At 54.9% G+C, this 26,047-nt stretch overlaps 2 protein-coding genes across 8 annotated transcripts in view; one reads left to right on the top strand and one right to left on the bottom strand.

The window, feature by feature from the left end:
* The first annotated feature begins 398 nt into the window (after positions 1-398).
* Positions 399-18,178, top strand: TMEM53 (transmembrane protein 53). 4 transcript variants are annotated; one of them, XM_078156601.1, is made up of 4 exons: positions 634-705; positions 1,635-1,787; positions 13,173-13,297; positions 17,463-18,178. In XM_078156601.1, exons 2-4 carry the CDS (start codon positions 1,766-1,768, stop codon positions 18,114-18,116), a joined length of 801 nt encoding a protein of 266 aa, XP_078012727.1. In that variant the 5' UTR covers positions 634-705; positions 1,635-1,765; the 3' UTR covers positions 18,117-18,178. The 4 variants fall into 4 exon arrangements, with proteins under 4 accessions (XP_020843216.2, XP_020843217.1, XP_020843218.1 ...); XM_020987557.2 differs by lacking the exon at positions 1,635-1,787 and having other exon boundaries at positions 399-705; XM_020987558.1 differs by lacking the exon at positions 1,635-1,787 and having other exon boundaries at positions 509-705; positions 13,176-13,297.
* Positions 18,179-22,110: 3,932 nt separating this feature from the next.
* The window catches only part of RNF220 (ring finger protein 220), a 252,301-nt gene continuing 248,364 nt past the window's right edge, over positions 22,111-26,047 (bottom strand). For all 4 annotated transcript variants that reach the window (XM_020987553.2, XM_020987555.2, XM_020987556.1 and 1 more), the window contains one exon: positions 22,111-22,987. In XM_020987553.2, the coding sequence (XP_020843212.1) occupies positions 22,916-22,987 (72 nt within the window). In that variant the 3' untranslated portion in view covers positions 22,111-22,915. The remainder of the gene's footprint in view (positions 22,988-26,047) is intronic.

The following is a 26,047-nucleotide window of genomic DNA, read 5'->3' as shown; positions in this document are numbered from 1 at the left end:
GGCTCCCACAGTCTGAGGAGGGCATTGGGCCCAGCCCAATGTCTAAGCCTCAGTTTCCCAGGCTGTACAAGGGGCTGGAGCTGGCGGGGAGGTCCCGTGGGGTAGCGTTTGCTTCCTGCCCGGCTCCCCTCCGCCTCCGTCAGCCCGGGTGTAGCCGCGAGCGAAGAGAACAGACCGAGGCCGCCCCCGCAGCCCCAATCCCAGAGAGCCCCCACATCTGCTTACCTCAACCTCTCGAAGGTAAGCCTTCCGATGGGCACTCCTCATCACCAATCCGTAGTCTCGCTTCCGGGCAGCAGCCAATGGCGACGCTCTCTGGGCCTCTGGGGCGGGACGTCGTGACGTCAGAGGGGCGAGTGGGCGCAGTTGCTATGGCTGCGGACGCGACGGCCCGAGAAGGGGCGGAGTGGGGCCGTTGCCATGAAGCCCAGGCAGGTCACAGTGAGATTCTGGCTTCTGATTGGGTAATTCTGGGTCAGAGGCGGGATTTCCGGTTCCCCATGCAAGAGGAGGTGCGAAGGACCGGAAAGGGAGGGTCCCAGCGTGCGCGGAGCTCCGACCCAGTCCTGGGTACTGGAGTGTCCGGCCCGGGAGGGAGGGAGGGTTCCCGGGAGGGGAATCCGGGAAGGTCCCCGCCACCCGCAATGGGCTCTGCCGACTTGGACGTGACCATTCAGATCCCGGAGCCGGTCTCGCACTATCAGGGTATGGGGCTGGGGCTGGGGGGGCGGAAGGGGGCGGGACTTCTTTCAGGGGTCCCCCATACAGCCACAAGCTTCCCTCATCCACCCGTGGGTCCTTGTGCAGATGCCCCCCCCCCATACGCCCCCCGGGGCACCCCTCACCGGGGTCTCCCTATACACCATGAGTCCCGTGCAGGGGCTCCAAGCACCCCCAGGGCTCCTTTCATACACCCTTGGGCAGGTTCCCCATGAGCACCCCGTACTGTGCAGGGGCTCCACCATACGCCCTCAGGGCTTCTCGCACACATCCGTGGGGTTTCCCTCATATACCTATGGGTGCCTGTGCAGGGTCTCCCTGCATCTCTTGCCTCCCTAGGCGCTTTGCAGAGCCCCAGCCCCCATCTTCCCTTCCCGTTCCTGCTTGATGACCAGGAGACCTGCCTTACAGGTTCCTGGTCAGCCTTGGAACATGAGAGCCCCACAGGGGAGGGCTGGAACAGCTGCTTCCGTCATGACACAGTGCCTTGAAACAGGAGAGCTCAGAAATAACACTGAGCTTTAACTTCATGTCTGACAAGCCCCTTGAGATCTCCTAACAGTTAAAGCTGGGAGGGTCCTCAGAGCTCATCCAGTCTTCCCCCTCTCAATTTCACTGATGAGGAATCAGGCCTAGAGAGGGCCAGAGACTTGCCCAGAGTCACACAGGGAGTGAGGGACAGGTGGGATTCCATTCCAGGGCTGGGTGGCTCTGTCCACCACACCAGACTGAGGGGCAGCTTGGGACAGACCTGGTCTTAGTCTCCTGACTGCCTGACTTTGGCCCAAGACTGTGGGGAACACAGTTTCATAGGCCCCTGCTGCCATCTTGGTCAGCCTGGTTACTTTACTGATGCTGGCTCTGAGAGTCTGAGGGCCTTCCTAGAAGCCTGGTGGCTTTGGATATTTTTCCAGACAGAATGTCAGACCTGAGCATCACAAGGACTCCCCTTCTCTGAGGAAGGAAGAGAAAGGCTTGATGAGATTGAGGGATGAAGTTGATCAATCACAAGGTCTCACAGTGGGAAGGGATCTGAGTCCTCCAGATGTCTGACTTGGGAGATGTGGGTTAGTGTTGTTTCTTCCATCCAGCCTTTCCTGGTTTGCTTGTATTTTTGGGGGGTAACCCAAGCATTTGATTTGACATTTATTCCTATTCAATCTCTTAATAAAGTCAGAATGTCACTCTAGTCTACTAAGCTCTTTTCTGGTCTTGACTTTATCATCCAGCATGTCCGCCATCCGGAGTCGAGATCCATCTTTGACCTCTGATTGGGTGATTATGGGATGGGGTGGGATTTCCAGTTCCTTAAGTGAGAGATGTTCAGGACAGAGTAATTGACTTTAAAATGTTTTTTTTTTGGAGGGGGAAAGACCTGGTTTTGAATCTACCCCCCCCACTTTCTTTCCACACATCACAAGGTTAGCAACCTGTGGTAAAGCACCTACTATGTGCTAGGCAACTGGAGGCACCAAGATAAAGATTGAAAAAATTTTGAAGCAATTCTGCCTGCAAGGAGCTGATATTTTAAGGGGATAGCAAGTAGGACATAGATACATTATCAACAAAATCTATATATATATAGCAGGGAGGGGAATCAGGAAAGGCTTCATGTCAAAGAGGGATGATGTCGGGTGTAGAAAGTAAGGAGGGAGGGCATTCCAAGCATAGGAAACATGGAGACAGGAGATGGAGTGCCACGTTCAAGAAACCGAGGCAAGGCCAGTTTGGCCTGCTCTGGAGTGTGGGAGGGTGGGGGCAGGGAGGAGTAAAGTCCAATGAGGCTGGAAAGGTGGGGCAGAGGAGGTTACGAAGGGTTTTAAAAGCCAGCGGGGAGGATGGGGAGCCATTGGGTAAGTCCAGAAGGTAAACACAGGGAGAGTGGGTGTTTGGGCACAGGGAACAGGCAGGCCAAAGGCTAAGCAAGTGATATCTTTGGGGTGGGGGCAGAGAGAGCACCCTGTGAGTCTCTGTCCTCCAGTTCACAGCCAAATTCTGAGAAAAAGACGTCTCTCCTTGTTGATATCTGCTTTCTTACTCCCCCCCCATTTCTCAAGCTGCCCTCAACCTGGGATTTCCTTTTGGCCATACCCTGGCTCCTTCTCAAGCTCTTGGCAGGTTTTGACCTTGGCCATCCCTTCCTTCAGTGACCAGTGTGGCCCCGAATGCTCTTCACATCTTGTTCTGGCTAGTCTGACCACTGCTGGGAGGCAGCTTGGGTCACCCTGGGTTCAGAGCCTCTCTTGGACCCCTAACTAGTGGGGTGACCAAGGCTAACTGCTTGGCCTTTTTCCTCTTCTCTAATAATTGCAGCATCTGTAAAATGAGGATAATAATAGCACCCATGCCCCAGGGTTGTTGTGAGGATTAAATGAGATAATAATTGCAAATCTCTTAGGGCAGTGCCAGGCACATAGTGGGAGCTTAATAAATGTTTGTTCCCTTCCTTTTAAACCCATCTAGGGCCACTGATCCCCCTAAGGCCCTTCATAATCTAGATCGAGCCTCTGCCTTTTCAGACTCAGTCATGAGCACCCCGGAGTGGAAGGGGCTTTATGCATGAAGGAAGTTAGGGAGTCTGAGAGGCAGGAATGAGGAGGGAGGGCATTTCGGGCACGGGGGACAGACAGCCTGGATGAAAGCTTGGAGATGGAAAATGAAGCGCTTTGGATGGAGAGCAATGGCAAGGCCAGTTTGACTGGACCAAAGAGTGTGTGAAGGGTGCAATAAGTTGCAAAGGCTTTATTTTTGGCCTTGGTGGTAATAGGGAGCCAGGGGAGTTTTGTGGAAGGGGAGTTTCATGGTTAGACTTGCACTTTTAAGAAAATCCCTTTGGCAGCTGTGTAATGGCTGGAATGGAGTGAGAAGAGGTGGAGCAGAGTAATGAGCCCAAAGTCTATGGCAATAGTCTAGGCTAGAGGTGACAAGGGCCCACATCAGAGAAATGGCCAGGGTTGGTGTTGGGGAGGGACAGGAAGGTAGAACTTTATCGGAAAAATTTGATGACATACTGGATCCGTGGAGGGAGTTAGGGCAGGCCAGAGACCCTATAAGGACTGCAAAGACAGGGAAGGACCGTCTCTGGGAGTGGGTGGGCTGTAACTGACCAGACAGAAGGCCTAGCTGCTCCATTCATAGTTTGCTTCTGTTTTCTCCATGAAGGAGATTGGGATTGGGAAGGACAGAACAAAAATGATGTAGATGGATTTGTTACCCAAGATGAGTATGGAGATGGAGAGCTCTGAGCTGCCCTTTGTGAGTGCCCCTCGGTCTAGGGGCTTTAACTGCTGAGCCACTGTCAGTCATGTAGTGGTGGGGGGACGGCAGGGGGAGGAAAGGACAAACAACTTGGTTTTCAAAAAAAGGGAAGACAGGCATTTCTGTGGCTGTGGGACAGTGAGCTTGGGTTTGATTCCTGGGAGAATTGTGGACCAACTAAACATGTGACTAGGGAATCTCTCCAAAAGGAAGCAGCAGCTGCAATAGCTGGGAGCTTCCTTAAGAACCGCTGTGACAAGCTACCCGACTTCCCTGATAGATCAGGGAAATGCTAGAGCCAGTAATTTACCTGGAGTTTCGCAGAATGTTTGATAAAGTAGCCGGGACCTGTTCTCTTGGGAAAGATGGAGAGATAGAACACAGTTGGATGGATTCCAAACTGGTCGTGTTGCTCAACTCCGAGAGTCACTGCTAATGGTTCATGTCAGCTTGGCAGAGGTCTCCCAGGGATCTGGGCTTTTTTACCTGCCTAATGATTTGGTTAAAGGCCAAAGTGCATGCTTTTCAGATCTGCAGCTGATGTAAAGCTGAGAGGGAGAGCCCACACACCTGAGGATCCTGACGGGCCAGACAGAGCATTGGGCTATGTTTAATGAGAGGAAATCTAATAGCAGTAAATGCACAATAGGTTGGATAGAAAAAACATTCAGCTGCCCAGGGACAGCCCAGGGGAGGCTTGGTTAGACAACACTTGGTCTGAAAAAGAACTCGGCCTTTTTTTTGGTGGGCTGGAAGCTCAGTGAGTCAGCAGGGTGATGGGACTGCCCACAAAGCTCAAAGGAGCTTAGGTTGTATTAAGGGGTCCAGGAATAAGGAGGTGGTGGGCCCTCTCTACCACCTGAGGCGGATCGCATGTGGCCGGTGATGTTCAGTGCTAGGGGCCCCTTAAGAAGGCTGTGGATCAGCTAGAGAGTGGCCAGAGGAAGGGAGGAGCCAGTGTGATGAAGGACCCAGAGTCCATGTCCCATGAGGACTGGGAGTGCTGGTCTGGAGAAAACATGCCTTGGCATGGGGTGGGGAAATGTACCCTTTGGATATGTGAAGACCTGTCACTCAGACTCGGGAGCAGAACCAGGGGCCATGGAGGGAAGGGGCAGAGAGGCCCACTGAGGCAGGATGGAGTGGTCTGCCCTTCGAGGGGCTGGGCTCTCCATCGCTTCAAGCTGAGGCTGGCAGGCCTCTTGTTGGGTGTGTTACAGGCATGGGTGGCACTCAAGGCTGCTAGGGTCCCTGCTGACTCCCACATCATGGGACTCCTGGCTCCTTCCCAGGATTTCTGGGCATCTTTCCTGCTTGTCTTTTTTCTGCTCTGTTCCTCTCTGTGGAATCTGTCTTGCTGTATCTACCTCTGCCGTTTTCTTCTTCTCTCCTCCTTTTCCATTTAAAGCCCCTTTGATCTGATTTGCAAGACACTTGGAAAGTGGATTCTTTGTTGCCTTTGCCAGGTGCCCCCTGCCCCTGGCCAGGGGCTGTCTGCTGGCCCAGAAATAGAAATCCCATTGTCGTGCACTTTCTTTGAATCCAGCTCACTGCTGTTCCCTTTCCAGATGTACCTTCCTGCATGAATCCCTTCCCTTCCATAGGCGGCATTGATGGAAATAACACCTGTGCCCCATGGGGCATCCAGCTCCGGGCCGGACTGGGCTTCACCAGGGCTTTCTGGGCCCCTGCTGATAGCTGATCCCCAGCAGTGGGTGGTAGCCATCTGGTTGGACGGGTCTTAGGAGATTCCCTGTGACCTTTTAAATCCATTCTCAGGTTACAGCAGCTTCTCTGGGCTTATGGGTGAGAGAGGAAGCCTTGAGAGTGGCTGAAAGGACAGATTGGGCACTGAGGGGACGATGGATTGAGAAGGGGGAGGGTTTGGCAGAGCTGGCGAGGAAGGGCTCGCAGAGATTGTCCAGCCCTTTCCCCCTTTCCCCCTATTTTACAGATGAGGACCCTGAGGCTTAGAGGGGACAGAACAGCTGCTTAGGGGCAGGGACGGCCACTCTGGCTTTTGTGTCCCCAGACCAGAGCCTGGGACATAGTGGGTGCTTAATAAATGCTTGTGGGTGAGGAAATGAATAAAGTAAATGACTCAGCAGGTAGCAGGTCATTAGTTGGGACTTTGCTCCCAAACCAGCAAGGCGGCTAAAAGGCTGAAGAATGGAAGACGACCTTTGAATTGGGAGTCTGGAGGTCATGGGTGACCCTTGAGAGATTGACAGGGATGGAAGGCAGATTGCAGGGGCCTGAGGGGAGATGGCAGCCATTGCCAGAGATCAGACGGGCACAGGCCGGGTGGGCTTGTTTCAGCCTGTCATGAGCTGAGCCTGTCTGGAGGCAGATGGAAGAAGAGAGAATGGGAAGGATGCTGGAGGAGCCAAGGCCTGAGGGAGGATTGGCCCAAGGCCTCAGGGCGAGGGCAGAGGAGGCACATCTGGGCCCCTGGGCCTGGAGTGGGGGGTGCTGAGGAGGCCCCGGAGTGTCCCTAGTCTGGGTGCCCCCGTACCCTCGCACAGAGGCTGAGTACTCAGGTCTCGGCCACCATCGCGTGACATCATCCACCTTGGATGCTTGCTCCAGCAGGCTTTCTTTGAGGAAGCCTGGTGGTTATTGCAGTGATGACCACCTGCAGTTCTGTGGGCTTTTGTGCCCACCCCCGGGGGCTGCCCAGCCCGGAGGTTGACAGAGCCTGTGGCGGATGAAGTGCCAGAACCATCATCCCCAACTGGCAGAAGGCAAGACTTGGGCTCAGAGAGGGACGTGACTTGTCCAGAAGCTCATAGCTGGTAGCAGGTGTCCACGGCGGGATTAGAACTCGGGCCTCCCTGGCTCTCTCCAGAGTACCTCATAGCTGGGCAGTAATGCAGTGCTCCATGGCTCCCAGGGATCTGAGTGGCCCCTGTGGCATTGTTGATTGCTGTGTTTCTTCCGGCTGGAAGGCCCAGACAGGTCCTCGGCCTTGCCCTCCCGGAGCTTGGTCCGATAGGAGACAGGGCCCAGCTGGATGGATGGCAGGTACTGGGGGTGGTAATGGGGGCTCTGGGAGTCTGGAGATGGGGGATGAACCAGAGTAGCCCAAGAAGGCTTCCTGGAAGAGGCAGCAGGTAGCTGGGCCCTGAGGGGCAGGCAAGGAGTGTGGGACAAGTGAGGCAATACAGACAGGGGATAGCGAGGAGGCTTTAGGGGTGAGCACAAGAGTGTGTGCTGGCTAGATCTGGTGGGCCCATCCAGAGGAAGGCCTGGAATGCCGGGCCGACAAGTTTGGACTGGATTCCCACAGCGAGGCTCAGGGGAGTTTCTGTTGTCCAGGATCTGGGGCTCTGTGTGATTCCACGTCACACCGTGGGAAGATTGCAGTGGCTAGTGCTAGCCTCGGTGGGGTCCAGCCTGTTGGAAGGGCACAGGATGAAGCAGGGAGAGCTGTCCATGGGCAGGGGTCAGGTCAATGCCAGCTGCCTGCCCTCACTGCTCCTGGCTCTGCTCGACCCTGCTGCCCTTAGCTTGGTCAGGACGGACTTGGAGGGTAATCAGGGTACCTTGTTTGTATACCTTCTTCTGGAAAACCTTTTTTCCAGGCACGTTCACACCTCTTTGATCATTATGACCCCTGGGTTAGGTGGTGTACTTGTGGCTGAAGGGCAGGCCCTGGTGTGTGTGCCTGGAGGTGGGAGAAAGGACTATGTGAGTGGCTTTCTAGAACCCAGCCCCGCTCCTACAGGATCACTTGAATGGGCTAGTGGGATACTGTGGCATGAGAGGGAGAGGAGGTGCTGTGTAGGGCAGGGAGGGGGGCTGGGGTCAGATCTCTGGATGTGTGGCCCTGGATAAGTCACTTCCCCTCACTACATCCCCTCCTTTCTTCACCTGTAAACCAGGGGTTCCAAGGAAGGAGGTTGGGCTCTGGAATCAGAGGGCCTAGAGTGGCGTCATCTGCATGACCTTGGATGTCTCTTCATCTCCCTGGGCCTAGGCCCTTCCCCTCAGATGGGGTTGGTCTTCTTGGCCTCTGAGGTCCTCTCTCTCTTTCTTTTCTTTTCTTTTCTTTTCCTTTCTTTTCTTTTCTTTTCTTTTCTTTTCTTTTCTTTTCTTTTCTTTTCTTTTCTTTTCTTTTCTTTTCTTTTCTTTTCTTTTCTTTTCCTTTCTTTTCTTTTCTTTTCCTTTCTTTTCTTTCTTTCTCTCTCTTTTTTCTCTTTCTCTCTCTCTCTTTCTTTCTTTTTAATTTTCACATTAATTTTGTTGTAAGGAAGAATTAGAACCAATAGGAGGACCCACCAGAAAGAGGAAACAAAAAACAACAGAAGAAAAAAATAGCAAACAGTATGCTTCAGTCTGCATTCAAACTCCACAGTTCTTTCTTTGGATGTGGATAGCATTTTCCATCATGAGACCTTTGGAGATGTCTTAGATCCTTGTCTTGTTGAGAAGGGCTAAGTCTGTCAAAGTTGATCGTCTCACAATGTGGCTATTACTGTGTACAACGTTCTCCTGGTTCTGCTCACTTCACTCAGCATCAGTCCATACAAGTCTTTCCAGGTTTTTCTGAAGTCTGCGTGCTCATCATTTCTTATAGCACAATAGTACTCCATTACATTTACATACCACAACTTGCTCAGCCATTCCCCAATTGATGGGCATGCCCTCAACTTCCAGTTCTTTGCCACCACAAAAAGAGCTGCTATATATATTTTTGCATGTGTGAGTCCTTTTCCTGTTTTTATGATGTCTTGGGGATACAGCCCTAGAAGCAGTATTGCTAGGTCAAAGGGTATGCACAGTTTTATAGCCCTTTGGGCATAGTTCTAAATTGCTCTCCAGAATGGTTGGATCATTTCACAACTCCACCAACAATGTATTAGTGTTCCAATTTTCCCACATCTTCTCCAACATTTATCATTTTCCTGTTTTGTCATGTTGGCCAATCTGATAGGTGTGATGTGGTACCTCAGAGTTATTTTGATTTGCATTTCTTTAATCAGTCTGAGGTCCCTTTTCATCCCACATCTGTGAGATTCTCTGACCTCACTCCTAGTGCCCTTCCTAGTGGGCTGTGGGCCCAGCTCTTTGTCACACTGGTCAATGGAGTGTGCCAAATTGGGACTCTTCATCCAAGGACATAAGTGGGAGGTTGGCCCAGGGCCCCAAGGTGAGCTTCAGGTCTGCCTGCCTCCAGCTGTGGTGGCCAGATGTGGTTCAGGTAGAAGGACCCAGACCAGGAGTTCTGGTATCCCTGGCTGGGGCGGAGCCCTGCTCCAGGAAGGTCATAGAATCAGTCTCTTGTTGGGTTTTAAGGAGGAGGCAGCTGAGGCCCCAAGATGAGCCTGGTGAGTGTCCAAGCAGGGACCACCAGCCTGCCAGCCTGCCCTGCTCTCTGCTTGCTGGGGCTGTTCTTTCTCACACCAGCTCTTCCCTCAACCTCCAGGAAATGAGTGGGAGGGGTGGGGAGAATGCCTTCTGCTGCTGCCCAGCTGCCCACTCTCTTCAGCCTCTTGTCCCTCTCTCGGCCTCACCTGGGCACAGCTCCAGCCTCCTCACCCTGTCCCTGCTCCTGTCTCTTCTTCCACCCAACCTCTTCTTGGAGGTTCAGCTTCCCCATCTGTGCAGTGGGCGCAATCACCACTGGGGTGAAGGCACGTGAAAGGACTTTGTGTACTGAGGAGGGAGCCCTGCGCCTGCCTGTCATCCTCATGGCTTGGATCTAGAGGCTCACATCATAGAGCAGGGTGCCCTTTGCGTCTGCATATGGGTTAGCCAGGAACTTCAGGAAGGAACCTTGCAAAGAGAGCCAAGCCATTGGCAGGGAGGCAGCACCCACAGGGATGCCGCCCCCTCACTGCCAGACTTCGGGGTTCCATTAATTTCTCCAAGAGTGTGCTGGCCTCCTCTGGTCCGGGGGTCAGTGACTGATCTATTGACTCCCTTCCTGACAGAGCCTTGAAGCTTACAGGTCACCACTCCTGGCTCCTATAAATCTTGATCAAAAGCTGGAAGGTGGCGTCCTTTCTTTGTCTGGTCTGGCGGTGGTGTCCTTCCCTGTCCTGGGAGAGCCACTGGAACTCAATAAGGGAGGGACCCTTCTTACCTCTGGGGAAGCTGCTTTGGTTTCTCCAGGAAGGGAGAGAGAGAGAGAGAGAGAGAGAGAGAGAGAGAGAGAGAGAGAGAGAGAGTGTGTGTGTGTGTGTGTGTGTGTGTGTGTGTGTGTGTGTGTGTGTGTGTGTGTGTGTGTGTGTGTGTGTTTGTGCTCAACAAGGAAATGTGGGGTGGGGGGCATTTTCCTCATGCTCATGTTCTTACGGAAGGCTTTGTAAAACAGGGTCTTAGCTTCTCTACCTCTCATCTCAGTCTGCGTGAAAAGAGGCAAGGCATATAGAACCAGAGAGGTGACCATCCCTCTCTGTCCTCTGCTCTCATCAGACCTTACCTGGAGGATTGTGGTCGGTTCTGGACAACCTAACTTAATGAGGACATTGAGAGACCAGAAACCAGCCAGAGGAGGCTAGCAGAGAGGGGGAAGGGCCCAGAGTTTATGCTATGTGAAAATTATTTGAAGGGACTGGGAAGGGTTAGCCTGGAGGAGGGAAAACAGGAGGCCTTAAGCATTCTATTGGGCTATCCTGTGGAAGAGGGGTCCTTGTACTTGACTTCAGAGGGCTGAAGCAGGACAGTGGCCACATGGGCTGCTGAATTGGCCCAGGGAATGGCAGTCCATCCTCCATTTGACCACCACAGTGATATTACTGAAGACAAACTGAGGCTTGTCAGGAGGAACATTCTACTAATGAGAACCATCCCATGATGGCATGGGCTGCCTTGAGAGGTGGTAAGCATCCCCTCCTTGGAGGTCTGGGAACAGAGACTGGATGGCCGCTTGCTGACATGTGGGGATTCCTGCCAGGTGTGGGTTGGACTGGACATTGCTGAGCTCCCTTCTGTCCGCCAAATCCCAGTTCTGTGCATCATTTGGAGAGAGCCAGGGCCAAAGAAGCACAGGAGACATGACCGCAAGATATAGGCATAGATGGAGGTGGATCCTTTTCTAATTGGCTGCTTCTCAGCTCCTTCCAGGCTTTAGCGCCCTTGTTCTCAAGAATCCCCTCTTTCCTTATCACATTAGGAAGGGCCTGGCCTCTCTTCTAAGTCCTTGTATCCCAGGCACCTTGCACAGCTCAGGCTTACATGTTTCTGCAATGTTTCTCCAAGGGCTGTTTACAAAAGTCAGGCCCAAGGTTTTCCTAGAAGACCCTCTTGGGATTATCCATTTAGAGACAGAATGGAGAGGTCATCTAATCTAATCCACTCACTTGAGAGTTGAGGAATCTGAGGCCTGACGAGGTTAAAACCATGATCCCAGTTGTGGGCCACAAGAGTACCCACATGAGCCACACTGTGAGAACTACCCCTCGTTCTCCCTTTGTTTCTAGCAGACAGACCTACCAGCTCTTCCCTCATGGCCTGCAGGTTGTCTTCCACTTCATCTTGAACCTCTGAACAAATGGTTCCCTCCTCTCCCGTCTGGTGCATCCTCCCTCCTCATCTCCATCCGGCTTCCCTTCGAAGCATGATTCTACCGTCACCTCCTTCACAAGGCCTTTTCTGAAATGGCCTTGAAGCGTGTATCACCACCTGCTTTTGGCAGTTTCCTTGTGGGCCATCTTATTTATGTTCCATAACCTTGTGGTGGAAGGTGAGCTTCTTTAGGATGAGGATTGTTTCATTTTTGTCTTTAAGTCACCAGCGACTCATAGTTCATGTGTTAGGAACCATTTATTAAAATGGTTGTTGAATTGAATTTTAAAAAAAGTCAGGCATGTGCTGAGTGGCATAGGACGCTCAGAAGGCAGACTTTGACAGGAGTGTGTTGGCACGGCTGCGGGAGAATAAGAGAAACCAGCAGGACAGCATCTTTCGCTGGGTGTCGGACACCACCTGAACATGGTGGAGGTGGCCACTGGCCTCCCCTAGGCAGTGGCAATACATCCGCCATTCAGCCCCCACAGTGAAATTCCTAAAGTCACCCCCTTACTCATCAAACCTCAGGGGCTCCCCATCACCTCCAGGATTAAAAACAAAATGCTCCTTTGTGACCTGGCTTCGGCCTACCTTTCGGGTCGTCTTCTTTTTGTTTTTTTTTTTTAATTAATTTATTTTGAATGATCAACAATCATTTCCATAAGCTTTTGAGTTTTAAATTTTTCTCCCCTTCCCTCCCCACCTCCCTCCCCACATATGCATTCCTGTTAAACCTTTCTGGCCTTCTTAAACTTCATCCTCTGACGTGTCCTCTTCAGTCTGGTGACACTGGCCTTCTGACTGTCCCACCAACAAACCTTCCCTCTCTTGGCTTTGGGCATTTTCTCTGGCTGTCCCCCACGGCTGCCATGCTCTTCCTCATCTCTGCCTCCCTGCTCCCTCTGAGTCCCAGGCAAAATTCATCTTCTCTTGGAAGCTTTCCCCAGCCCTCCTTAAGTCCGGTGCCTTCCCTTTGTTAATTGTTTCCTGTTTATTCTTTGTACACACTTGCATGTTGTCTCCCCCATTAGACTGGGAGCTCCTCGAGGGCAGGGACTGTCTTTTGCCTCTTTTTGTATTCCCATGGCTTAGCACAGTGCCTGGCACATGGTAGGTGTTTAATAAGTGTGTATTGACCCACTGTCACTATGATTGATGAGGGTGTGTTGATAGCTCAGTGCAGCCCCTGGGGAGGAGGGATGTGAGGAAGAGCTTTCCCAGAGTGCCGCAGGCCCTGGGACCACCCTTGCCCCCCAGGTGGAGGTGGGATGAGCAGATGAGCAATGCTGAGGATGGTGTAATGGACAGTGCTGGATCAGGGCGTCGGGAGTGGACAGGGGTATGGACCTCAGCACCCCTCCATGCACTGACGAACACGGTGTGGCCTTGGGCAAATCTGCTCACCTCTTTGAGAGCTGTGAAAGGGGGCGGTGACGCTTGCCTTTCTCTGCCTCCTGGCACCATTGTGCTTGGCCAACCTCAAGCTTATGGTTCCGGGTTGGACATGAGGGCCCTCTCAGCTTTAGGTCCTGGCACGTTTGTCCTCCTGATGAAGGCACTCATGTAATTCTGGAGTGGGGTCTGAGGCTGGTGGGAAGAGGGGCCAGGGCCACATCCTGACATTTAATCTCTTTTCTTGAGGGGAAGCTTGTTGTAGCTTGACCTGGATTATGTTTCAGAAGCAAGTGCAGACCCAGAGAGAAGGGAGCGAGGAGGGAATCAGCAGCCGGTGGTGATTCTGCTGGGCTGGGGAGGATGCACAGACAAAAACCTGTCCAAGTACAGTGCCATCTACTTCAACAGGGTGAGTGAGTGGCCATCGCTATTTCCTGCCTGCCAGGGAGCCTCGACGGACCCCCCAGGCTCCAGCCTGGCCACTTCTTTCTCCTTTTTGTGCTGGGAAGGTGGGAGCAGGAGCTCATGTCCGTGTGTAGAGAGCATTGATTATGAACCTGTTGTGTACAGGGCCCTGTGCTTGGCACTCTGTGGAGAAAAGAACAGGTCCTGCCTTCAGAGAGCTTTAATGATGGGAGATGGTCCAGACGGCATGCCTGCTAACAGCCAGAGTTCCAAGGGGAGGGTGGGAGCAGCTCTCATCTCAGTTAGGGGTGGGGGGTGGAGAGGGCCACATGAGCTAGTGCCAGAGAGAGAGAGAGAGAGAAGGGCAGGGCTTGTCAGGGAAATGGCCAAGAGCTGGGTTGGCTGGAGGCTAGCGGGAGGAGAGGAGGCAGGAGCCACAGAGTTGGCGGGTTTTGAGAGCCAGGCCAAAGGGTGCTGGGGAGTGGCTGAGGCTGGGCTGGTCTTAGCTCCTCCTTAAAGACACGGGACTTAGAGCCGAGTTCAGGGCAGAAGATCCCTCATCCTCTGCTGAGGGGGCCTCCTGGCCTTGGCGCCATGCTTCTGGGTAGGGAGGCACAGCTTTCCCCTGCTCTCTGCCCTGCCTGGCCTGTTCCCCAGGCTTGGCTGCCTCTGAGCAGCAGCTCACTGGACGAAGGGGTGGCTTTGAAGGGCACACACAAGGTCACCCTGACAGTGTTTCCTGCCACTTGAAATGGCTAAGGACATAACTGTTTGGAGCTTCCTCACCAGGCCTGGTCTGCCTCCGGTGGGGTGAGCTCCCCAACACTTGCTGCTTGACCCTTGTACAGCCCTGAGATTCTAGGATTTTTGTTCTTCTGGGCCTGCTGGTTTCTTCTTTCTCCCAGAGCTTTGTGAAATAGTCTGTGTTTATGATGGTAATGAGGTTTTCTCTCTTCCAAGGCTGGCCAAGCCTCTGCCTCCTTGACCCTGCCCTGTGCTTTTCTCCTGGGTCTTCACCTAATCCAGATGAGGCAATTGGCCCAGAGAGGGGCAGAGGCTAGCTCATAGTAACACAGCTCATCAGTGATAGGGCCTGGGTAGACCTCAGCATTTCTGACCTCCAGTTCCTCATTTGTCTTGGGCAGAGTTTTTCTATGAGTTCCACTGAGACAAGATTGGATTTTTTTTGAAAGGCATTTTTACCAGGAAGCAAACAAATTGATGAGGCCCAAAGATGGAATGTAGAGCCCTTTCCCCAGTCACCACTACACTCCTTTCATGTAGGCCCTGGACCCTCGCTCTCAGCTTGGGAGTGGGGCCTCTGGGCTGCCCTCCTGGTACCTGGCCCTCCTGGGCCCAGCTTTCCTACTGCCCGGCCCTTCTGGTGCCTGGCCCTCCTGGTACCTGGCCCTTCTGGGGCCCGGCCCTCCTGGTGCCCGGCCCTCCTGGGCCCGGCTCTCCTACTGCCCAGCCCTTCTGGTGCCTGGTCTCCTGGTGCCCGGCCCTCCTGGTGCTGGCAGCCTCCCTGCATCTTGACACTGGGCCCAAGCCCATTCACTGGTTGCTTGTTTGCTGCTTCTCATCAGGCCCTGGGCCGGGGACCTCCACTCGTACCTCTTGGGCCAGAGGCAGACTAACCCCATCCCCGTTCATGCTGATCCCCGTCAGATCCATCAAATGACCCCCCCACGAGCTCCTGGTGGCTAAAAGACCCTTCAGGCTTTCCCCTCATTGGGCAGGGCATCGATGACTGACAGGCCCTCAGCCCAGTGAGTCCCTGGCTGGACCTTTCTTGGTTCAGGGATCCCTTGGGAAGTGGCCTTCTCAAATCCCAGCCCTATGTTTTTAGGGAGCAGAATTTCCCACAGCTTCACTAAGTAAAGGACCTGGGTCTCTCTTTCCCTTCCCCTTCTGTCTGTGTCTCATGGGGTCCTGGAAAGGGTGTAGGCTTGGGTGTGTTCTCTGCTGCCTCCCTTCCCCTTCTCTGTCCACACCTCTGCTCAGAATACTTCTTCACCTCTGCTCCCTTCAAGCTTGGCCCAGAGCCCCCTCCTACAGCAGGCCATTCTGATCCCCCAGTCACTGTGCCCCCCCCCAAGTTACCTTGGACGTGGTGTGTCCCCTGATAGAATGGATGCTTCTTGAGGTCAGGGACTCTTCTGTTGAGACAAACAACTTCCCCAGGGCCTGGCACATAGTAGATGCCCAATAAGTGTTTGTGGATTGACTGGGGCACGCCAAGGATTAGGAAGGCTGCTTAAGTAGGTCCTGGGGGTGGGGCTTGCCAGGCTTTGCTGTGTTGGATCTGGAGATGAACCCTATCTAGCCAGAAGTTTCCTGGGAGGCCATAGGGCCTCAGGAGCAGTGCCTTCCTCTCCATTGCTAAGGGTAAGGCAGGCTTCGAATTCCAACTTTTCCTTCTTTGGAGAGAGGGAAATCAAGGTGCAGAATAGAGAAGTGGCTTATCCACAGAAATCTAAACACATCTGACTCACTGAAGGTGGTCTTGTGTAAGTGGTAACAGCAAATTAGTGACCAGGGCAAGATTGGGACCAAGGGTCCCAGGGCCCTGCCTCTTGGACATTTTGAATGGAGGTGAAGGGGGCGGCTCTGCCTTGGCTTCATTCTGCAGCATTCCCCTCTTCCCCAAGATGTGCCCAAGAGAAGGTTCAGGCGTCCTGGAGGCGCTGGGGCCCTCGGAGGATCCCTGTCTGACGCAGTGTGGACACCCTTTCCTTGCATGGTCCCTTTGGCCTGATGCCGCTGTCTGTGGAAGGAGCTTAGGGTTAGGGGATGTCAGGGACCTTGCAGAGTGGGGAGGAGGGAAGGAAAGCTGAGCTGCTCCTTGGGGTCTGATGGTAAAGCAAGAACAGCTACCAGGCTGGAGGGGGGCAGAGGAAGAGAGGAGGAAAGGGAGAAGAAGAGAGGGCGAGAGGAGAGAAGGAAAGAGGCAGAGACAGAGGAGAAAGGAAAGACGGAGGGAGGAGAGAGACACAGAGAGGAAGGAGGGAGAGAGAGAGGGGAAGAGGGAAAAGGAGAGAGAGACAGACACAGAGAGGAGGCAGATAAGAGGGTGCGACCAAGGACCCCAGAAGGAGGAGCCCAGCCTTTGGCCACTGGGTGCTCAGGACAAGGCCGTGTTCAGGGAGCCAGGCTGGCTTCTGGTCTGGCTTCCTCCTGGCTGGGTGAGTTATTGAGGGTAAATATAGAATTCCGTGCTTAGGTGGCCTGAAAGCCGAGCTACATGTGTGAAGGCTAGACAGTAGCTACCCTGTAAAAGATCCAGACGTCTTGATGGGTTGCTTCTCCCATGTGATGGCGGTGAGAGGAGCACTTTGGACCTCAGCTTCAGGCCTATGTCAGGGAGACTTTCTCCAAAAGGAGATCCTAGCAGGCGCCTGGATGGAGAAGGGATTCCCTGGGGAGTCATTTGAGGAAAGGCTGTTGAGCCAGGAGAGTGCTAGAAGGGGGAATGGGAAAGTCCTCTGGAGATCCGTGGAAGGAGTTAGATTGCCCCTCTGTGGGGGGATGGGGAGGAGGCACGGCTCAGTGTAAGGAGCTTAACTGAAGGCTCGTCTCCCGAGAGTTTCTCCAGGATGTGGAAGAGACTGAGCCAGATGACACCAGGTCCCTGGCCCACATGGGCTTTGTGTCTCAGGGGCTTCCCCTGCAAAAAAAAGAACAAACCCCAAACTGGACTGTTGCTGGTGCCTGAAACTTACAAGCTCTGGGAGGACAGACCTACTTCTCATTTTGACTTTCCGTCTGCAAAGAGTGGGCACCTAGTGTTTGCAGAACTGAACTTCTGAAAGGCTTCCTCCCCAGCCTTCTGATATCACAGAGACTCAAACTTACCTCAGTCTCCAGCTTTCTAGGGTCTCTACCCCTCATGGCTCAGTGGGTTAGAGTGAGTCCTTAGCCCCTGGCCAAGTGTGAAGGCCAGCAGTTTGGGGTGGTTGGCTGCATTAGACTGTCTGAGCTGGCCTTTAGCTCCGGGGCTGTGGATTTTGGCCTTCTAGGTCGGCTCCCTCCTGTGGGCGGGTGGGTGGGGCCTTTGCCTCTCCCCCAAGCCTCTCCCCCATTGGGCTCTTGGCTGGTGGAGCAGTGAGCAGAGGCCAAGCTTTGGAGCTGACCTTGTGGGTTGGGGGGGGGGTGTCTGTGCCCCACAGGGATGCATCGTGATCCGCTATACCGCTCCCTGGCAGATGGCCTTCTTCGCAGAGCCCTTCGGCATTCCCTCCCTGCGCAGCCCTGCCAAGAAACTTCTGGAATTGCTCTTTGACTATGAGATTGAGAAGAAGCCCCTCCTCTTCCATGTGTTCAGCAACGGTGGGGTCATGCTGTACCGCTACGTCATCGACCTGATCCACACGCACCGCCAGTTCAGCCACCTCCGGGTGGTGGGCACCATCTTTGACAGCGCCCCTGGCAACAGCAACTTGGTGGGGGCCGTGCGGGCCCTCTCCACCATCCTGGACAACGAGCGGCCGGTGCTGCGCATCTTCCTCCTCCTCACCTTTGCCTTGGCGGCCATCCTTGTGCGGCTGCTGCTCACCCCGGTCACCGCCATCTTCCATGTCAACTACTATGAGGCGCTCATGAAGCAGTCATCACGCTGGCCCGAGCTCTACCTCTACTCCAAGGCCGACCGAATCATCCGGGCCTGTGACATTGAGCACATGGTGGTGGCCCGGCTGGAGCAGCAGGTGCTGGTGCGGGCCGTGGACTTCTCGGCCTCGGCCCACGTCAGCCACCTGCGGGACTACCCCACCTACTATACCAGCCTCTGCCTCTCGTTCCTGTACAATTGTGTGCATATGTGAGGGCTCCCCTTGGGTGCCCCCCTGCCCTTTCTGCCCAGAAATAAAAGTCAGCTCCCCCTCCAGCCTGGACTCTGCCTCTCCGGACCCCTGTGCTCTTCTCCGCCCTGGGTGCCAGCCAGGCTTTGGCCGGCATCAGCGGCCCACTCAGGGGCAGGAGGTTCACGGAGCACCTTCCTCCCTTTTCCTTGGCTGTCCCCCAGCCCCAGGGGGTGGCAGTGAGCACAGGCTGGGGAGAGGGCCTAGGGTCAGGCCTTCTGGTCAGGCTATTGACCAGACTCCCCCAGCTGCTTCTCCCACTCCAGCAGGAGGAAAGTGCACAGATGAAGACCAGAGGCAGGCTTTGGGGATGATGGCAGCTGCACCTGGGTAGGGCCTTGGGCCAGTCCAAGCTTGCAGAACCGGTGGGGGACACTGGCTGGCATTTCCTCACTCCAAGCCTCTCTGACTCGGTTTTGGCTTCCAGCCGTAAAGGCGGCCTGGAGTTGTAGCCCAGTGGCTTGGGGGATGGGCTAGTGCTGGCTTGTGGACCCCTGCCCACTAAGCCTGACCCAAGTAGGGAAAGGCTGTCCCAGAGGCATGTGGGACTCAGGCCTGGGAGGCCGTGGGTGCTGGCCAGGCTTTAGGGGGGAACCTCCTTCACTGATACTTGCCAGACCACTCAAGGGGCCTTTCTCCCTTCCACTGCTTTACTCCACAGTGAGCTGCAGTTTGGAGTTCAGTAATCTTGAATCTGTGCCTGACCCAGTGTTGGTCATAAAGAGCTCCGGAGTGCTCAGAACGGGACCAGAACCCCCTCTCTCACATCCTATCTTTGATGGCAGCTGCCCCCTTCCCTAGGCGGCCTCTTCCACAACTCTTGTTAGGGCCTTTCTCCTGACATCTAGCCTCACTTTGTCTCTTCATCCACCCACTGCCTCGTGGCCTCTCCAGGCCCTAAGGCAGGGACCCTGTCTCCCCCCTCCCCACCCCTTTAGGCCTCTTCCCAGGAGTCAGTTGATTCTCACGGGGCCTGAGCTCAGGGCTCTTCCCAGCCTGTGCTCCAGCCCATCCATATCCTTCCTCACCCGTGATGTCCAGGGCTGGGCACATCCTGCAGACCTAGCCTGCCCAGGTCACCACAGTCATCGCCTCTAGTGGGGATGCAGCCCTGTGCTTTTCTCAGCTGCTGTGTCAGCTCACCGAGCTGGCAGCCCTCTAACCCCTCAAGTCTGATCAGACAAACACGCCTTCTTGTCTTGGACTTAATGAACCCAGGTGTAAGACTTTCCATTTCTCCTTAGGAATTTCTAACTAGATTTGGTCCAGTACTGTAGTCCTGGCAGGGTGTTCTTGCACCCTGTCATCCTTCCAGTATGATCTCTCCCTTCTTCCCAGTTCTGTGTCACTTGCAGATTTGATGAAAATGTTATCCTTTATGTTATGCCTTTAACAACTCAGGGTCCTGAGATCCCTGGGGCCCTCCACTGGAGACCTTCCAAGGTGCCATTTGGGTGTGGCCAGCCACCATATATGAGGGGGGAAGGAGGGTGAGCAGCTCCGAGGGAGATGTCAGCATCGTGTGGGGTAGGGGAAAGAACAAAGATATGAATTCTAGTCATTGCTGTGTGATGTTGGGGGAATCTGGAACCCACTTCAGCCTCTTTCCACATCAGTAAAAGGAGGGGTCTGGGTGGCCATGCTAGGGTCCGGGAAGTGAGCCAGCCCTCTAGCATCCCTTGACCTGGAGTTTCTAGTTCCACATTCTAGCTCCCTCTCCAGACTGTGCTGCTGCCTCTGCCCTGGTGTTGTTCCTACATGTGGCCAACAGGTGGCAGTGCTGCCCAATGCACGTTTGCCTAGGCTGGAGTCCTGGGGAGCTGGGGGGTCAGTCTGGGCTGAGGATTGGTTCTGTAGCAGGTGTGGGTGTGGGTGTGGGTACCTTTTGGGCCTTCGCCTCCCCACATACATACACTGTGGAATAAGGCCTCATGTCCCGCAGCATCCAGGGCCTAGACTTGGGGTAGCAGTTCTTCAGCCCTGGTACAAGGCAGGAGAAGATGGCAGTCCCATTGGGAGGGCAGCATCAGCTCCCAGCCCAAACCACAGGACAGGCGGAGGAACTGGGGCTGGGGGGAGTGGGTATTGGGAGAGGAAAGAAGATCCCCATTGACACCCATTCATCTTTAGCGGGGTGGAAAGGCCCTATTCAGCCTCTTACAGATAGGGAAACAGCTGAGGCCCAGAAAACAAGAGACTTGCCCAAAGTCATGGATAGGGTGCCTGCCGTAGGTTCCCTGCCAAGAAACGGGGCAGAGAAGGGATAGTTGGGGGGCTGAGGGAGAGGGACTGGGGTCCTATATGAAGCAGCTAGAATGATCCCAGCTCCAAGGTCATGGGCATCACTCTCAGGGGTTGCTGAGAAGGTGGAGGGCCCATCTTGGGTCCAAGGAGCCTCTGTCCACCTAAATCCATACCATGGAAGGAAAGGCTTTGCCAGAGTGCATCCCCCATTGTTGGGGGGGTGATGAATGAGATCTCAGGCTGGAGCTGGCACACAAGGTGTGGGTCCCAGCCGAACCATGCCCTGCTCAGCACCCCCTCCCCCCCGAGCACACTGGAGGCACCCAATGCACCAACACGTACCACACAAACCAGACCATCCCCCCCGTCCCACGGGCAGCCCACTGCATTCTGGGATAGCTCAGACATTAAATTCTAATTTGCCTCTTTGCAGCGCCTTCCCTACCTCCTCCCTCGAATTTAATGTGCTCTTCCACACAGCAGCCCTTTAGATCCCTCCTGGGACTTCTGTTCTCCAGTCTACCCAGCCCCAGCTCCTTCAGCTTGTCCTCAGATGGACTGCACTTGAGCCCCTGAATGCAACCACCCTCCAACATTAATTTGGCAAGGAGCCAGAGAAGCCTGAAAGCAGGAGGGCAGGGACAGCTGTGGGGAAGGTCCTCCCCAGAAAGCGCCCTTTGACCAATGCCAGCTCCTTCTGTTGGCACCTTCATTATGGCAGGCAGGGAGAAGTGCCCAGCTCAGAACTCAGAGGACCCTGGGCCAATCCACTACTGTGCCCTTGGGCCAGCACCTGACAAATGGCACGGACAGTCAAGGCTTGTGGCCCTGGCCTGTGAGCCTCTGCTCAGCCACTGAGCAGTCTAAACCCGGCAGTGTGACCACCCCATCGCAGATGCCACAGGGACAGAGCCCAGCGTTATTGCCCCAACTTCATCCCCCTTTATCTGCTGGCCTGGACACCCTGCGTAAGTGGCATAAGCCCGCCTCCGTCACTAGATCTCTGGGGCTTTAGGCCTCCTTGACCCCCAATCTATCTGAGGCTGTTTGTCTTCCTTCTCTCTCTGGCTCAGGTGACCCCTGGTGGCTAAGGTCAGGATCTTCCCATCCATCAGGCTGCTCCCAGGCTTCCACTGACCTCTCACCCCAGACCTGGGCAGTTCAATGGTAATTGGGTTTGGACTTGGCCCAGATGGGAAAGTGGCGCCTGTGACCCTTTGGGGTGTATGTGGAGCCGGATGACTGCAAATGTTTGTTTTTTTGGAGGCAGAGGGCAAAGCTGTGCAGTCCCTGGGGCGAGGCCCTCCCCCCTTGGCTAGTGACCCCATGGCTTCCATCCTACAGACGAGCAAACATGTACAGACTGGGCAAGGAGTTGCCCTGGTCATATATTGGGCTAGTGGCTCTGTAAGGGGCTGTCACATGCCCCTCCCACTGGCCTGGGCTGCCCAGTCAGGAGCATCGTGGGGCACCACTGGGCATTCAGATAACCACACCTGTCATTGGCTTATCAAGTATCCCCTCCCGATGGGAGTCTCTAACACCTCAGAAACTAGACCAAGAGCCCTGAATGCGCTTGGGCCCAGACTTGGCCTCCTCCTCTGAGCTTCTCCCAGACGACACCAGTGCCTAGGAGCAGACTTAGCTCCTGGGCCCTGGCTTGGAGTGAAGAGATGGCCCCAGAGCCTCACTGAGGGAGAGGCTGAGGCTCGGCTAGACATGGGCGTACACTGGTTTAATTCATGTCAAATGTAGTTTACAAACAGGAAGGACAAGTACCTTGGCAGAGGATATACAGACACAGCATCACAGCACAGCGTCCGCGGCAGCCGGCAGGCAGGGGCTGGCAGGCCAGGGCCAGGGCAGTCAGCCCCTCCCCTGTGGAGGGTCACTGCCCCGGAAGGGACTCCCACTCCTTCCTTATAAGCAGCCCTGGTCCCTAGCACTGACCAGTGACCACGTGAGCCCCAGAACAGATAGGGTCAGAGCCCACTCCTCAAGCCGCCGGCCCCTGGGCCGAGTGAAGAACTATACACCACTGAACATGAAACCACCACTGGCAGACACAGGGAACCAGTGTGGGGAAGGGGCTGGGGCTCCCCGAGGGCTGGGGCCTCTACTCCTTGCCTCCTTTAAGAAAGAAGAAAACCTACAACCCAGGGAAGGGTGGGGAGGGGGCAGGGCCAGGGCAGGGAGGGTCCATCCCATCTCTACACAACATTGTAAACATACAGGGTCTATGTTACATGTGCTTGTCTGGCCTGTGTGCAGGTCCATCTGTGTGTCTGCCCAGACCCAGCGCTCCACCCCGCCCAGCTGCAGACACACAGGGGCAGGAGCGGGGACAGAGATGGCCAGGGCTGGGTGGGGCAGGGGCAGGAGGGGGGCTGGGCTGCTCCACACCCTCCACTCTGGCTCCAGAGTCCTGTGTGCACGCCTGTGTACACGTGTGTCTGTCTCTGTGGGTGGTGGGTGAGCAGGGCTGGGGGCGGGCTCACGCCTGGTCCTGGTATCTGGGTTCACAAGTAGATGCGCCGCAGGTCCCCGGGGGCTGTGATGGTGTTACACTGGGGGCACAGCTTCTTGGCTCCCTGGGGGGGGCAGAAAGGACAGTCAATGGTGGAAGCCTTGATACCTTCCTCAGTTGGGCTCCCTGTCTCCACCCCTCCTCTCCCAAGCATATTTTTCTTTTGAGAAGAGCCCCCAGAGACAGAAGCTGAGCTGATCTGCTGGCCATTTTCCCGGCTGGCCTATTCTTGTTGGGGCTGAGCCACCCCCCCCACCCCTACCAAAGTGACACTCATTCCATGGGTCAAGTGCCCGACCGTGTTTCTGGGAGGGAAGCAAACCTCAGGCCTTCCTGTCGGGCTGCAGGAACCCTCCGTGGATCCTTGCTTGCCAGGCCCCCAGAGGCAGGCCGTCATCCTCAAGACTGGCCCAGATACCTTCAAAGGGGGGTTGCCCGTCTGCCGGAGCCTGAGCTAGGTTAGACCTGGGCTCCTGGGTTAGTGATGAACACGGAAAGCCCAGGGGTTGGTGCTGTCTGTCAACTCATGGATAAAGACTTTCCCCTGGTACATTATTTCTGATCTTCCCTTGTGGTGTGGAAATGGAGAAGAGGGAGTAGATGCTGAATAGGCAGTAAGAGTGAGGCAGGGATCGGGGTGGTGGAGATCAGGGGCTGCTCAGGCACTCCTCTCGGAGCTGAAGAACCCAGCAGACTTGGACCAGGACTGTTGGGGGGCATTAGAAAGCCAGGCAAAGTGAAGGCGAGACTGATGCTCCAGGGGAGGTGAGCCAAGGGGGCTTTGGCACAGGTGGCTCTGCACCTTGAGGGGGGGGGACAATGACAACTCCCACAGTGCCTCTTTGGGAAAAAAGCCAAGACTATGACACATGACACAGTGACTGAGAGGCATTGGAGAGACACAGACTGATGAATGCCCAGGTCAGGCCACGAGGGTTGGAAAGGGCAGAGAAGCCAGAACAAAGCCATTGCCACATGGGGGGGGGAGACCAAGGAGGAGGGAAGGTGCTGCCCCGCAGCCTTGGCCAGAGGAGACAGACCTCTGCAGGTGGAAGAGCACAAGTGCCTGCCACAGCATGGTCAAGGGTGGATCTCCGTGCATGATGCCTGTGGCCCCCTAGCCCTTGGATGGATGGCTCCCTATGTCCTCTGGGGGTGGGAAAGGACCAGCTGAAATGAGGTTTTGGCTCCAATACAAGGCCCCCTTTGTGGGAAGGAGCGGGGCTGTAATCAGAACAAGGCAGGCTTGCCAGGCCCAGCTGGGCTGTTAAACCCCACGGGTCCAGCCCCCCACGCTGGCTCAGCGGCCCTAACGAGATCACACGCCTGACTTTGATCAGGCCACAAAGACCCAGTCGCTCCTCTCCAGCTTTTATTGCGGCTTCGGGCTACGTTTTAATGGTCACACAGAACCCGCCTGTGCCTGAGTCGGAGCTGGAGCCTGGGCTGCAGGGCCTGTAATAACCACCGCGTGGTCATGCAGGGAGGGCTGGGCAACAGATGAGCCTCGGCTTCTAACAGCTCCTCCTGCCCGAGCAGTGCTCCGAGCGCCCCACCCCACATGGTGGTGGTGGGGGGAGGGCATGGTGGGTTCAGAAGGTGCGGCTGGAGTGGGACGAGGGGGATGAGCTCCGGGGACAAAGGCTAAGGGGGCATCAGAGGCTCAGGCCAGCAGTCTGTCTGACCAAGGTGTGGGGGGCTTTAGTGGCCTGCAAACTCAGTGGGTCAGCAGTGAGGTGTGACAGCCAGAAGAGCCAATGAGAGCTTGGGCTGCTAATTAAGAGGGGGCAGAGCTTCCAGGCCCATGAAGGTGACCTCCCCTCTGTCCTCTGCCCTGCTCAGACACCCTCTGGGGTCTTCAGGAAGAGGTTGCTGAGCTGGAGTGCATCAAGGGGACGGGCCCAAGATGGGTCTGGAGATGATGTGTGTGAGGGCACTTGGAAGGTGCTGGAGGTATAGACCCTCAGCCCAGAAAGCTCAGCAGCAACACAAGAGAAGGAACTTGAACGGCCATTTCAAATGTGGCCATTTTGGGCCATGACCGGCCCTACGCCTGTCAGGAGGAGGCCAGCAAGGGTCCTGGGGCGGGGTGGAAGCCTACAACGTCACTGCTTCTCGGAGCCCTGTCTCCTCACAGAACTGACCAATCATCAGAACAGACCCATGATGGGCTGGGCTCACCAGAGGGCCCCACGTGGAAGCTGAATGAGCTTGGTAGGAGGCAGGAGACCCAAATCCTGCAGTGCCTCTGCTGGCCCCTGGGCCTGTTTCTAAGCAGGCCTCTGAGATTCTGTGACACTGAGCAGCCGCTAAGGTGTGTCCCAAGCTCGGGGGAGCATCCCTGGGGACAAGATGGAGAAGCAGGGGCTAATCTGGAGTGCCTACTATGTGCCAGGGGCTGTGTGAAGAACTGGGGGACTTGAAAGTAGGCAGCAATAGTCCACTTGGAAGGCGGTCTGGGGAGGGGGGGAGCCCAAGGATCTGCACCATTGAGCATTTTGTCAGTGATGTGGATTAAGTCCTGGGCAGTATGCTCATCATATCTGCAGATGATACCAGCTTGGGAGAGATGGTTAAGATGCTAGTTCTCAGTTCAAATCCAGAAAACTTTGGACAGGCATGGGGCCAAAAAACATTTCAAAGGGATAAATGTAGTCTTAAATCTAGGTACAAAACATCAGGCTTGCACACGAGGACAGGACAGGGGAGGAAAGGCTAGAACGCCATCTGTGTGGAAGAGACTGGGGGATGACAAGGCATTAACTGCAAGGCCAAGGGCTCAGCTGGGCCTGGCAGCCAACGAGTTCCTGGGAGCTTCAGCTGAGTTATATGTGGCTGGGTATGGAAGCTTTGGCCTCTAACCACCTTGATTCCCCAGGCACAGATGAAATGCTATTAAATGCCAGGCATGGTGTTGGGCACAGAGAATACAAAGATAAAAACTCAACAGGCCCTGCCCCCAAGGAGCTTATGTTCCATTAAGCAGAAAGAACATAAGTGTATATAAAGAATTGAAAATGACGTGTATACAAAATCATTCCTGGGAAGGCAGGTGGGCACTAGCACCTCGCGGATCAGGAGGAGGCTTTTAGGTGGCAAATGAACTGAACCTTGAAGGTAGCTG

This window comes from Phascolarctos cinereus, unplaced genomic scaffold, assembly GCF_003287225.1.
Source record: "Phascolarctos cinereus isolate Bilbo 61053 unplaced genomic scaffold, phaCin_HiC Scaffold_5;HRSCAF=322, whole genome shotgun sequence".
NCBI lineage: Eukaryota > Metazoa > Chordata > Mammalia > Diprotodontia > Phascolarctidae > Phascolarctos > Phascolarctos cinereus.
This window is presented reverse-complemented; position numbering and strand designations above follow the sequence as displayed.

Excerpts from the sequence above, each read along its gene's own strand:
- TMEM53 (XM_020987557.2), top strand. The coding sequence starts at position 501 with ATGCAAGAGGAGGTGCGAAGGACCGGAAAGGGAGGGTCCCAGCGTGCG. Across the intron at positions 706-13,172 it reads GCCGGTCTCGCACTATCAGG|AAGCAAGTGCAGACCCAGAG; the intron begins GTATGGGGCTGG and ends ATTATGTTTCAG. Across the intron at positions 13,298-17,462 it reads GTGCCATCTACTTCAACAGG|GGATGCATCGTGATCCGCTA; the intron begins GTGAGTGAGTGG and ends TGTGCCCCACAG.